The sequence below is a fragment of the Lagopus muta genome, chromosome 2 (genome assembly GCF_023343835.1).
Source record: "Lagopus muta isolate bLagMut1 chromosome 2, bLagMut1 primary, whole genome shotgun sequence".
Classification (NCBI taxonomy): domain Eukaryota; kingdom Metazoa; phylum Chordata; class Aves; order Galliformes; family Phasianidae; genus Lagopus; species Lagopus muta.
Window position 1 is genome coordinate 56217497 of NC_064434.1, and position 13811 is coordinate 56231307.

General features: G+C 39.7%; 1 protein-coding gene across 13 annotated transcripts in view; it reads right to left on the minus strand.

Moving 5' to 3' along the window:
• The window catches only part of NHSL1 (NHS like 1), a 164281-nt gene that overhangs the window by 11833 nt on the left and 138637 nt on the right, over positions 1-13811 (minus strand). For 10 of the 13 annotated variants that reach the window (XM_048935451.1, XM_048935462.1, XM_048935452.1 and 7 more), the window contains 2 exons: positions 13572-13764; positions 8479-8610 (listed from right to left, as the gene is read on the minus strand). In XM_048935451.1, the coding sequence (XP_048791408.1) occupies positions 8479-8610; positions 13572-13764 (325 nt within the window). The remainder of the gene's footprint in view (positions 1-8478; positions 8611-13571; positions 13765-13811) is intronic. The other 3 variants (XM_048935454.1, XM_048935453.1, XM_048935459.1) reach the window with 1 other exon arrangement.

Below are 13811 nucleotides of genomic sequence, written 5' to 3' on the forward strand. Positions count from 1 at the left end.
CGTAATTTTAGAATGCACTATTGGAACATACTGTTGATTGCAAATATAAATTATACTTTAAAATGTGTGAAATACAAAATTAAAGCACGGTGTTATATCTAAACCCCCCGTGCTACTAATTAAGAGGCCAAAGACTCCTCATGCCAATCCAAGCCAAGCTCTGTTCCCGTATGCATGACTGTACCCACACTCCTGCTGTGCCTGAGCAGCTTGCTAATGAGGAAGCAAAGTGAGCCAGTGCAGGATGCTGCTGAGCACCAGCCCTTACCCTGTGCTTAATACCAGCATAGATGTAGCCTGGGTCCAGTCTAATGCAAGCATGGAAATGTAAATTGCCTCAACAGCACAAAAATTTGACAACACTGGTTGCCAAGGGAGGGCAAAAGAGCCCAGAGGTACAAAATACCGGCTAGATCCTGTCATTATTTGGATGTGTTTAGGGAAGGGGCTTTTCATGGTTGGCGCTATTTTACTTTACAGTAACTAGAAAGAAAATTGTTTTTGTTTGTTTGTTTTCCAAAAATTCTTGAAATCAAACTGCCTTTGGTGGCACTGCAGTTAGAAGATGACAAACCAATTATATGAAGCAGCTCAATCTCTTAACTCAATAGTACATCAAAATTGCTACCTTTATCAGAAAATCTCTGATTAAGTAACAGAGAAGTTACCAGATTTCCATAACACCAAAGTGCTGGAATTCACTTACAGGTTTTAAAAATATATAATCCACGAAACCATCTAGTTGGAACAGACAGCAACAACAAACAAACAAACAAACAAAAACCAACCCTGCAGAAACAGACATCAGGATGCAGGTGCTAAACATGACTAAGTCAGAACTGGCTGCAATATGGTGGTGTATGGGAACAGCTGAGTCATGGTCTGAACCACTGACTGAACACCCAGAGAAAAGACCTTGGAATTGCCGTGAAGGCAATTCAAGAACCTGGCTCCACCCCTTAGGACTCCATTTTCAGGATGGACTGTCAGTGATGAAGGATCTCTTGCTAGAGATCCCTCCTGTGTGGAGTCTTCCTGAGCGTCTTGATTTTTCAGATACAGGTGAACATCCTTTTTTTTTTGTAACATCTTCTCGTTACATATATCTAAGAGTGGCCCTTGCTGCCTTTGTAAGCAGTATGATAAATATGGCTGAAAACTGTTAATGTACTACTTGTTTGCATTTTATCTTGTGTCCATCAGCACTGCAGTCAGCACTACGTCCACCACAGGATGCCTAAATCTAAGATTCCTTTCTTCTTCATTACGCTGCTTCCTGCTATACTGAAAATGTTGAAGTAATGTCTCAAGTCTTCTCTAACGTGTTCAATACAGAGCCTGGCAGCAAAGGGCATCCAGTACCTGGAACCCAAGCAAAGTATACAGTATATTTAACATCTCTTGCGTGAGAACACAGAGAAAAGGTTCAAATGCATACCACAACTCCAAGCACTTGATTCAAGATAGGAAAACTGGTGCAACCTGCATGTGCCTGACTGGTGGTAAATGCATATGATGGGGACTGAGACCAATTCTACAAACTTGATGGAAAAAAGAACAGGTCTACAAGTAATCCCCAGGGGTGGGTACAGCTAAGGAAGGCTCCCTGTGACTCTAGCAGACCTCGTGGCACCAGCAGCTTGCTGCAGCATAAAGGTCCTATGCATTGAAAGGAGGACAGAAAACTGAGGATTTGAGAGGATGAAGTGTGTGCTGGTATCACAGCTTGTATCACTTGTTTCAACTAGTACATAGAAACAATTCCTCTTCCCAGACTACTTCTGACTAACCATTTCTACTACACGCATTTGTCTCTTGTGCCATAGGCACATTCCTAGATTTGTTCCTTTCATCTCTTCTTCTCATGCCCCACCTTGCAATCTTCCAAACCTGGAGACCTGGCCAAGTTACTATTCAGGCACCACTACTTCACCAATGTTACAAAAAAAAAAAAAAAAAAAGAAAGAAAAAAAAAATCAGAAGTGTTTTACCCTAGTTTTCATACCAAAGATTTTTAACAGATGCTTAAAAAGAAACAGACAAATACATCAGGTTCACAGTAATTTTAGGAATTTTGACTGTGCATCTGTATTGTCACAGAGGGGAGAAAAATGTTGCAGAGGATCCTGCAATACTTTTCCACCCTGTTGGCTAAAAAACTACCCTGCAATCATCTTGCATATCTTCCCACAAGGGAAAATTCTGATGAAAATATAGAGAACTGGAAGTTTTATTGGTTCTGTTCATTTCACCAATTGAACATCCAGCCTCTGGTAAGCAATATATCCCTGAAAGACACCACTGTCTTTCATTCCCCATTATTCAAAAGCATATGATACTTGCTTATTCCAAAATACTCTGCTTGAATAGTACTGAAGACAAGCAAGGTGGACAAACTACAGCTTCAAAACTAGTATCAGCTAAAAGGCAAAATAATGGGGAGTTTCTTTCCAAAGAATATTCAAAGTTGTAATTTGAACCAAATGCCCACATTTTTTAGGATGCAATATTGTCCTCTATAACTTTTCAAGGGAGAAGTTCCAACAGTCCCAAGGGACACTGGCCGGTAACAACAGGGGTTCTGAGCTGAGCCACCAGAAACCAAGTGAAGAGTTCATTCAGATGTCAGTCATACCCCACAGTGACTGACAGGAGGCCTCACAAGTGGCAACCTCTTGTGATCTACTGAAAATGGGAGGCAGGGAAATATGCTGATGGGAAATAAGCACATGAGATCATTCTGATCCTCTAAATCCTTATGCATAAGGGAAAAAAAAGGGGAAGGGGAAAAACACTAGATGGAGTAAAGAATAATGGTCCTAAATTATACCATGAGGTGAGAAACAGTAATTAAATCACATACAAAGCATGAACTTCTAAGACACCCTTTTAAAAATGAAAAAGAAACTTTCCTTAGAAGAAAAAGAAAGCAAGATGCCTGGCAGAGGAAGAAGATATCCAAAGGCAGAAAACTTGAAGCGTTTTCGAACCAGCTGTTTTCACAGAATCACAAAGTGGCCTGGGTTGGAAGGGACCTCAAGGATCATGAATCTCCAACCCCCCTGCCACATGCAGGGCCACCAAACTCCACATTTAATACTAGATCGGGCTGCCCAGGACCCCATCCAATCTGTCCTTGAACACCTCCAGGACAGGGCATCCAAACCTCACTGGACAGCCTCTTCCAGCACCTCACCACTCTCATAGTAAAGAACTTCCCCCTGACATTCAAACTAGATCTTCCCTCCCCTAACTTCAAACCATTTCCCCTTGTCCTGCAGTTATCTACCCTTTCAAAGAGTTGATTCCCCTCCTGTTTGTAGGCTCCCTTTAGGTACAGAAGGGCTGCAGTGAGGTCACTCTGCAGCCTTTTCTCCAGACTGAACAAGCCCGGCTCCCCCAGCCTGTCTTCGGAGGGGCGGTGCTCCAGTTCTTTGATCATTGTGGCTCTCCTCTAGACCCTCTCCCACAGCTGTCCTTCTTGTACTGGAGGCTCCAGACCTGGACACAGTATTCCAGATGGGGCCTCACAAGAGCAGAGCAGAGAGGGACAATCATCTCCCTGTCTCTGCTGTCCACTCCTCTTTTGATGGAGCCCAGGACACTATTTGCCTTCCGAGCTGCAAGAGCACACTACTGGCTCACGTTAAGGTTTTCATTCATCAAGACCCCCAGGTCCTCATGGGCAGGGCTGCTGTCAAGGACCGCTCCTTCCAGTCTGTATAAATGCCTGGGATTCCTCTGGCCCAAGTGCAAAACCTTGCACTTTGCTGTGTTGAACCTCATTAGGTTCACCCAGGCCCACCTTTCAAGCCTGTTGAGGTCCCTCTGAATGGCATCCCTTCCTTCCACTGTGTTAATCGCAAACTTGTTGAGGGTGCGCTCGATTCCACTATTGAGGTCATTGATAACGATGTTAAAGAGCACTGGTCCCAAGACAGACCCCTGGGGGACACCACTCATTCCCGGCCTGGATATAGAACCATTAATCACCACCCTCTGTCTGCTGCCTTTCGACCAATTTTTTATCCATCAAGTGGTCCACCCATCAAATCTACATCCCTCTAATTTGGAGATAAGGACGTGGTGGGGCACCAATTTTTTGTCATGAGGCACAATTACTGGAAGATGAACTGCACTGCATCACAGAATAGATACTGTACTGTGGGACTTGCCTCTCCTGATCAGCAGAAGCCATTCAACGCTATCTGGGACTGCACAGATGCAGATCTCTGGAGAAACACTTGCAAGATGACTTAGTTGCTTCACAAATTGAAAGTTAGTCTGGGACAGATCCTAGAACACTAAATACAGAAAAGGGACCAGAGAAACAGGAAGGCAGTTGGCTGCTTTTATTTTGATCTGGAGAGCAGGAACACCTAAGTGAAGCTGAAGATTATCAGCAGTTGAGAAATGAGCAAGGCCTGTGACAGGTTCTCCCATACATCTGCTCATCTGTACCAAAGAGAAGGGAAACACCTTGACTGAAGGAAGAACAGCATTTGTATTAAAAGTAACACCTGAAGAAGAGAGCTAGAGGTGATGGATAGTGCAAACAGAGCAGAGAAACTGAGATTGGACAAAAATGTAAACTAAAACATTAAAAAATAGCAAAGAAAGCTCCTTGGCCTGTCTGAAGCTTTGATCCAACACTGACTCAATTGACTCATTTATATAATTATTATATATATATATATATATAATAAAATATATATATAATTTATATAATTTCCTGTGTTCTACTGAACACTGAATACATATGTTCTATAAGACAAGATAATTCAGAAGTAGGAAAATCTCCTTTTTAAAAATTTTCTGTGTTAGACAGGAAAAGGATACTTTGTTCTTTCCTCCTATTCTGGTGTTGCTCTGCTAAATAGCACTGAGATGCTCCTGCTGTTAGAAAATAACTCTTCAGAGAATAACTGGCATATTCAAATGAGGAGGCATCTAATACTCATAATCTGCCCTCAGAACCCCATCATGGTGCCTTTTATTGATAAAGCATTTTTTGTATTCAGCAGAGAGAGCTGTTCATTGCTGGAACACTCTTGTGACAACATGGCTGAATGTTGTACCAATAACTAAAACTAAGAATTTTTAAAGATATTTTCAGCATGTGTTTCATGAGCACTATTTAATGATCCCTTTTGGTATGTTTGCCTAAATTCTGTGAGGGTACCGTGGCCACTGAGCTTATGCCAGCAATCAGCACACAGTTTCTCTTCTGTTTGGTCTTTCCTGTTCCAAAGAGGCCAAAGCAGCCAGGGGAGAACCCCAGCAGCTTGACCCAGCAGAAGCGCCTCCAGGCCCTCGAGCAAGAAAGAAAAATATTTCAGGCTTGGTTGAAGCTTTGAGGTTCTCTCAAGTTTCTGCTTCCTTCTGAAGAATAAACAAGAGGTAACAAGAATCTGCTGTATGTGTTGGTTATTCAGCCTGTGCACAGCAACTCTGATGTATCAAGGGATTTTAATCTTTGTGTAAATATTATAGCCATTCACAGCAATGCTTTAGAGGAGAAACAAAGAGATTTATTCAGCTGAAACCACAGGGAGAATGTCAATAGGCACAATGCAATTGCTTGATTTGGAGTTTAGTCCGGATCCTTGTTCCGATCAAATGAACTGTGGAATGTTTTAAAACAACTTGATGTTTGTTTTGGGACAGTGTAAGAGAAACAAGGAATGGACAGCTACAGAAATATTTGGGGAGTGACAGGGGAGGAAAGGCAGATAGAGCACTGAACAAGGACGAGAGATGTAATTTATTCCCAGCCTTGCCAGTTGCCTGGTGGGTGATTCCAGCAAAGACGCTTTGCTGCAGCATTCCTAGTTTCCCCATGAAGACCCTGATAACTGTTCTCTTTCCAAATACACTTTGTTTGTAGTGATAGAAATCAATATGCTAACAGGATGCAAACTACCATCAGAAAGATTTCCTGGCATATATTTTGTATTTTGCTGTCTGGATGCTACACAGATACCACAGAAGCAACATGAAACTACTTCAGGCTAACTTCCACAGTAGGGCAGATGGCTAAAGCACTGTGTGCCTGCCGGTTGTGGGCCAGTGAATTGGACAGAGAGAGCTCCTACAGTGAGATATTGTCAGCCCCAGTATTTCCACAACTTCAAATAGGAGCCAAGGAAAACCTTCGAACAGTGCTACATGAAATGTGCTCAGTATGAAATGAAAGAACAAAATCAAGACCACAGAACCTGTCACCCTTTGCAAACAGACTGGCAAAAGTCACAAATTCTGAAGATATTCACTGAAGATTTCTTTTTAACACGGAAGCCAACTGCATTCTCAGTTCATTTCACCAGATGATCTTTTCAAGCACCATCAGTCTGAATAGTCACAAACATAACCTCCAAGCTTCAGAAACACTGTCAGCACGAAGTATTCTCCTCACCACAGAAGTATAGCTGTCGATCATTTCAAAATTCACATGCCTGAGAGAGCGTCAGGAATCTCTGCAAGTGACAAAAGGTAGCTTGGAACAAAGAACTCTGCTCTGCTTTTCTCTGCTTTCTGCCCTCAAGGTAGGTTCTACCTATGTCATGGATAATCTCTACTGAAAAGTGAAAACTATGACCATGGTATGTATGTCATTTTCAGAATACCATGCTGGCCTCAGTAAGACTGCAACAATCCTGAAAATCTATAGTTCAAGTTATGCTCAGTGTCAATTTGGCATGTGAGTGGCACAAAGGTTTTTACCGAACGCAAGGGAAGTCATTTCATCTCAGCTCTAGATAAAGAGCAAAGAAATTGAGTTGAAAATGGAAAATGGAATATAAAAATTATCTGTCCTGAACAGGTAAGGGAAGATTAGGACTGCCTCTGTTATTCCTTAGCTAGCTGTAAACGTGCTGAGAAGTTACCTCATCAGAAGACCTAAAAGAGGAAAAAGTGATCTTTCAATAAGAATAATCTTATGTTATGTTTCATGTAGCTTTGTTTGCTTAAAACGAGCCTACTTTAGCTCCTGAGATTGCTTATAGCTGACTGCAAGGCTGATAAAATGCTATTCTCTCAGGGAAGAAATTCAAATTTCAACCTGAAGGAGGACTCTAAGTCTGGAAAGTGTCTCCTGCCAGGTGGCAAGGTCAACTGAGGACAGCCACGTAGCAAGGTCCACTATGGACAGGAGAAGGGACTTCTACATTTCCAGGAAGAGCTCCTAATGGCAGGCAGCAAACAGTATCCATCCCACAAGAAGAAATGGACAAAGACACCTCATAGCTTTGGACAGGTCTCAGAGCAGCAGTTAGATACAAAATCATTACGTGAGATCCAGTGGTAACAACATTTAAAGCTGCCACATGAAGATTCAAGGCAGAGTTAAGATAAGTGAATTTTCTCTCTGGAGACAGAAGATTCTCATGGCAGGGCACTGTTCATTACAGATGCTGATGGAGCACAGTTCCAGACACAAACTGCTCTTCACGTACTTGTTTATTTTCAGTCTCACTCTATGTTTAGCTCTCTATCTTATTCAAACCCATCCAGAAACAGAAAAGCAAAATGTAATTTTAAAGATGCAAAATGCAAAGTAATGAAATATATTGAGTCAATACATGACTTCACATGTAAAAAAAAAAAAAAAAAAAGAAAAAAAATTAAAGTTATGTTCTGCCAGGCTATTTTAAGATACTCTTTCTCTACTGCAGAAAGAGAGAAGGATGGAGCGGAGGCAGAAGGTCATCATCTTCTCTATAAAGTCATCATTTGGGTAAAATGTAATATCTTAAAAAACCAAACAAACAAAAAAAACCCAAACAAACAGACAAAAAAAAACAACACCACTACTGTCAGACTTCTGCAAAAAGTGTGTGAAAAGCTGCCCAAATTCAGACTATTTCATCAGCTCTGAATATCTTTTACACTATTAACTGTGAAAAGATTACAGACTGAGGTAGTGTCAGTGTAACTGATTCAGCATTTTTCCTTTGATATATATGAAATAGACAATGGTAACATGTAAATTATTTGAAATCAAATAATGTTGACATTTAAGTGGTTGCCAATTAGATCTAAACTAAACAGGAAGTTTTACAGATTTTCACTGTTGATGCAACTCTCAGCAGATCCAGGAAGGCATCAATGAATTGGTTTTCCTCACTGGATAACTCTGCAAGCTGAAACACCTACCCACTTCAGTTTTGCTCCCATTAACATCTCAGGGGAGTGGACCAAATCTCCATAAAGGCATTAAAGACCACAAAACTTACATCACTGTAGATTTCTACTGTACCAGTAAACCATTTTCCAAATACCACATTCCCTTCAGCAGAAGGAAGCCCACAGATAAAAGGCCCTTATTTCCAGGTGGCAAGGAGGCACCTGCTTATTTGGAACTGTAATTGGCTATCAGACTGTATTGGTTTCATGAGCACTGGTAATGTTATTAGTCGAGTAATGATAAGCAGTGACAATGAACAGTGGATGGAATACAGTTCTGATGAGCCATACCTAGCTCCTTTTGTATGTTGTCAGGGATTCCTGTTATAGTCTTTCTCCTTTTGACTTTCTTCGGCCGTCTTACCACCGTGTCTGTGTAAATTAGAGACCGCCGAATGCTGGCTTGGCGGTCGAAATTCTCCCCTAATACATGGTAAAATAAGCAAAGCAACATTACTTCCAAGCACGCTGACATCATGCACTTTCTTCCACTAGCTTTGTTGTAGAAATGAAAAAAAGGCATTAATAAATGATGTTAGCTTGATCCTACAGTGAAGGCTTACACTGAAGGAAAAGATACAGCACACTGTCACAGTAAGGTTTTAGACACATGTATACACTGCTCAGTACTGCAGGTTTCAAAAGGAATTTGACTTCCCCTGGGTCCAATTCACAGATGAAAGAAGCTAGAATTCTATAGGTGAACAGAATGCTTGCTTTAATTTGGCCCTCTAATTTGTGGGATTTGTGGGTTTGCTGGCTGCTTTTGTTGTTGTTGTTTCTTTTTTTTGGTGGTTGAAGGAGATGGAGGTTTTTTTTGTTGGTTTTTTTTTTTGTTGTTTTTTTAAATATTGAGCTGTGGAAAAAGCAAATCTGTTCATGAAAATGAAAGACTGCAATGGTTTATAAAGGAACAGACACTGCTATTAGCAACAGCTACTACAATTTCCTTGCAGACCTCCATCATTAAATCAAATTTGTTTTCGTTCCAAGTTGCTCTGAACCTGTCAAGTGTACCATATTTTTGGTGGTGATCTCTTAACACAAATACAAATAAGTTCTATGGATCATGCAGAGATCAAACCGGTTTTAGGAGCTTATGAATATTTCAGTTAGAGTGGAAGCTGCTTAAAAACGAAATTTTATAAATGAATTTACATATACACAATGGTAAGAGCTGAAAAAAATGTGTAAATGCATGTTGCCAGATAAAACCTTATGATGACCATGGGCTGTATCCTGATGGGACCCAGAAGCACCACTATCATTAAGGTTGAGCAGCTATTCTTTAGGAATTCACTTTTGTTGAGAGGTTTATAGTTTGGCCATTTTACAAGTAACAAAATAAGATTTGCCCTCTAGACTGAGCTCAAACAATTCTCTACATTTCTAAAAATATACCCATCCCCAATTTCACACATAGTTTCCTTATGAGAAGTTAAACATTTTAAAGCAGTAACAAAACATCTGAAGTGTCCTTTAGATGACCTACTTAAAATTGACCTATCAAACAGAAAAAGTTTGATATGCATGTGTATATTTTTGCCTTTTATGCTTTCTTGAAAATTCATGACCAAATTATTTACCTCTTAAAAGTGATGAATGCACAGTAACTAATATGTCATAAATATTATCCCCGGTAGACTACACATCAGTGTGATGTGTGTCATGCAGAGAGTGTAGAAAACTACTAAAACAGTTAAAGACACAGTCATAAGGTAAAGCATAGCATACAGAATAATGAAAATACAAGGAAAAATACAAAGCAGTTTCAACCACCATTTTGTAGATATAAAGACTGACTCTTTTTTAATGGGTCTTGTTCTCCAATGAAGCGCACTTATGCTGGGCAGAATCCTTGCATCTACAAAGAAGTGTCACCTTCATCTCAGTTTCTGACTGACATGAGGGCAGATTAAGGGAGAAGGAATCTCATGGGATCTGTGAGATATCGAGCTATGAATCCCATGGGCTTCACAGAAGCCCCAAAACACTGAGACAAAAAAATCCAATGTCTGGAGCATTACTGCTATTATGATATTATCACCCATATGGAGTCTGAGTTGGGACTATTAGATAATCCTTTTATATAGGATAATAACTGGCCACATTATAATGAATTTAAAGAATTCAAAAGACAATGTTTGGCATCTATAAATACTGATCCATGCAAAGCCAGCAATTATGCCTGAGACAGTAAGGGGCAAGAAAATTAAAATTTGGCTTTGAATACTCCCAACTAAAATACTATGCAAAATGCTAAGTAAAGGGGTGCAAACAAGACGACGGTCTTTTATGCATTGTTTGAGGCACACCAACAGGATGACCTTGGGAAAAGTTATTGTGTCAGCTGATCTACACTAATTTCTCCCCCTGTGCTAACAAAGAGCTAACTCAACCAACCCTTCTTCAGATGGTTTCAAAATTGCTTTTTCAAAAGCCACCCTGCAAATTTATAGGATTTCAAAGTAGTTGCTTCAAAATCTCTAACAATCAAATTAAAAACATTTCAGTCTATGCTACTCTTCATAGTTATCCTGCTTTTAGAAAATACTGACCTTAACGTATTATTTAAAGATACTTTTCTTCCATTGGGTTTGTAACAAACAGTCTAAACATTCCTCATCTAGTTTACTCAGTTCTCCCTCACATTTAGTCAGTTTTCTTGGATTCACTGGAAATATTTAAGTATGTGTTTAAATCTCACTGAAGTCAACCAAGCAGGACTTAAGCAAATGCTTAAACGTTTTCCAGGATCCAGCCTGCTGCCTATCAGCTCCACCACCACCACCAGACTCCTCCATCTGGAAAGAAAGTTAGTTCCAGAAAACCCAGTACAGGAGACACCATTACACATCTTTTAACCCACAGGATAATGTAAAAGCAAAGACTGGCCACCACTGAAAATTCAGCCCAACTCCTTCAGGCCAGAATAAGCTCAGCCCAGCCACCCTCAAAGACTGAAACATCCTACAAATTGAATGTCTAGTCAGCAGCTTGCAAGCCTAATGCAATGCTCCTGCACCTTCAGGCTGTCCAAAAGACTTTTACTATCCCTGCATTAGCTGCAATCTGCTTAGCAAGGAGCCCCAAAAGCTGAAGTAGCGGAGCATTTGTTGCACAGCCACGTGACAGGCCATTGTAGCAGGATCATTACTAATGGTCTGCTGAAAATGCTGTCACCTCTTCTGAGGTTCACGTTTTATTTAATGCCAGGAGTAATAAATGGAAATGTTTTGACCTCTCTTCTGAGAGAGTAAGAAAAAGAGCAAGCAAAGGAAAAAGTCGAATCAAAACAAAAACCAGCTATGGTTTGTTCCTCAGCACATTCAACAAATGGCACAGAATTTTTGGTCTTTTTTTTTTTTTCCTGCCTCACATAGTAACATAAGGAACTTCACAAAATACAACTACTCACAGTGTGGGAGGGCAGAGGAGGGGAGCAGATTGCAACTTTTTAAAGGGGAACAAGGACAGCAGCTTTTTTTGTATGTGTGTGGGGCTCAGTCTGTTTTTGTCACTTGTCTTGATGCAAAGCAGCAATACAGCTATTTCAAGGCAAAAGGAAACTGGTTTCCAGAGACCAGCTCTCATACTGAAAGAATAGTCTTCCTTCCCCATCCTTGCTTTATACTTCCTACTATCCTGATTTTAAGGAATGAATGCCACACAACACATTCCAGGAAGTGTAATAAACGTGTACTATTTTCACCAGAAAAGTTGAGAACTGCTGCACTTGCTGGGGGCAAGCCAACTCACACAAGGGGCACAAGGCTTGCCACAACATTTGAATTAATCTGGTTGAAATTCTAAGTGTAACTTATGCTAATGCATTCATGTTTCCTGAATGTTTCCTGTGACACTGAATTAAATTCAGGACAGCTATTTGATCTCTTTTACCCCATTTTTTTTTCCATCTGTTTACTTCACCCATATATTTTCATTACACAGGGTCATTAAATGAAATGGCAGATTACCCATTCTGTAAGTAAACCGTCTTCCTGCTGTTGCTACATCAAAACCATGCTCAAAGTTCATTGATTATGTCCGATAATCCACTCTTCCCACAACTCTGCCTTCTACACCCGTATCCTACATTTCCTAGATAACACAAACAACTCTAGTTACATTTCAGCACTGCATGTTTTCCTTCTATTCATTTTCCAGAGGTGGAGTGTTCATAATCTTCCACTGCTCTCAAGTATTTCCTACTGTCTACTTAAGGAAACATTTCTTACTGATTTTTCAGAGCTCTCTGATGTTTATCACTGGCCTTAAACTACATCTTAAAACTTAATCATACACCTTAGTATGAGAAGTAGTGCTCCACTGCTAACAAAACAATAATTTATAAAAATACTTGCGGGGAAAAAAAAAAAAAAAAGATAATCACATAGAAAAAGAGAATTCCTAACTTACTTTTAAAACAAAACTGAACATAGCAAGTTATTGATTGTAAGAGTGAGCATGGAGCCAGAGAATGCCATATGGCATTTGAATTAAATTGGATATTGAATATCATCCCAGTTTTGGCAGGCAAATGGTCAATTATTTGAATTAACTAATAATAAACAATCTTGATACTGTACAGAGACAGAGAGATTATTAAATCAAAGTGATTATTCAATCTTTCATACAAATTCTATTTACACACATCAAAATATCTATGCAACGTTAGACTTCATTGTAATTTAAGTTTCACTGAGTAGGAATTCTGCAACAGTGAAACCAAAGAGCATTTTGAAAATGGAGAATCAATATACAGCTTGCATGCAGAAAATGTCGGCTACTGTCATGTAAGTTGGTTGTCATACCAAGTGTCTCAATTGAGGACAGCCTCATTAACCTTCTGTTCTTTCCCTACTCTCCTCGACACCTAAACCTCTTATTTTTGATGAAAATGAGGCTCAAGAATTCTCTTCTCAAATTTTGTAACATTTAGTTTTCAAGATACAGAAGTCTCTGATAACCTTCCTTAAATAAAGATCCTAGAAGAAAATCCTGAATATCATTAATATTTCACAAAACATGATTTTCCATTATTTATCTTTAATGAAGCCTACGGTAACAGTAATTTGTCAATCATCTTGTATTTAATGAATATCTAATTTTGTTTCAAGCCCACATTGTGTAGACTAACTTCATTAATGTTCATTTTAAGGAATTTCGAGTTTTTCTCATTAAGTGCAGACAAAGACTATTAAATGCAAAATATTGTTTTCACAGAAAGGTGCAAGAAGTAACTTCAAATTCATGCATCAAATATAGAACATATTATTATAGAACAAATATAGATTTGAGTGTTAAAATACCACCTAATGGGTCTCCTATAATCCCTCCCCTCCCTAACCAGCATAATACAATTTCTAAAGTGAAAAGCCTACCAGTCACATTAATAGGAACCACATCTGTTTGGACTGCCTGTGCTTGCTGTCTCATCTTCTCTTCTGGTGTTGGCAGTGGAAGCGACTTAGTCCAGTTGGTTTGTGTGTTGATATCTGATAACTCACTTGAAACTGGGGTTTTAGGTCTTTTGATGGTGATAAGCTTTTCTTCTTCTGGGGAAGAGACAGAACACTGCAAATGGACATACATGCAACAGTGTTAGTTCTCTACTGGAAAAA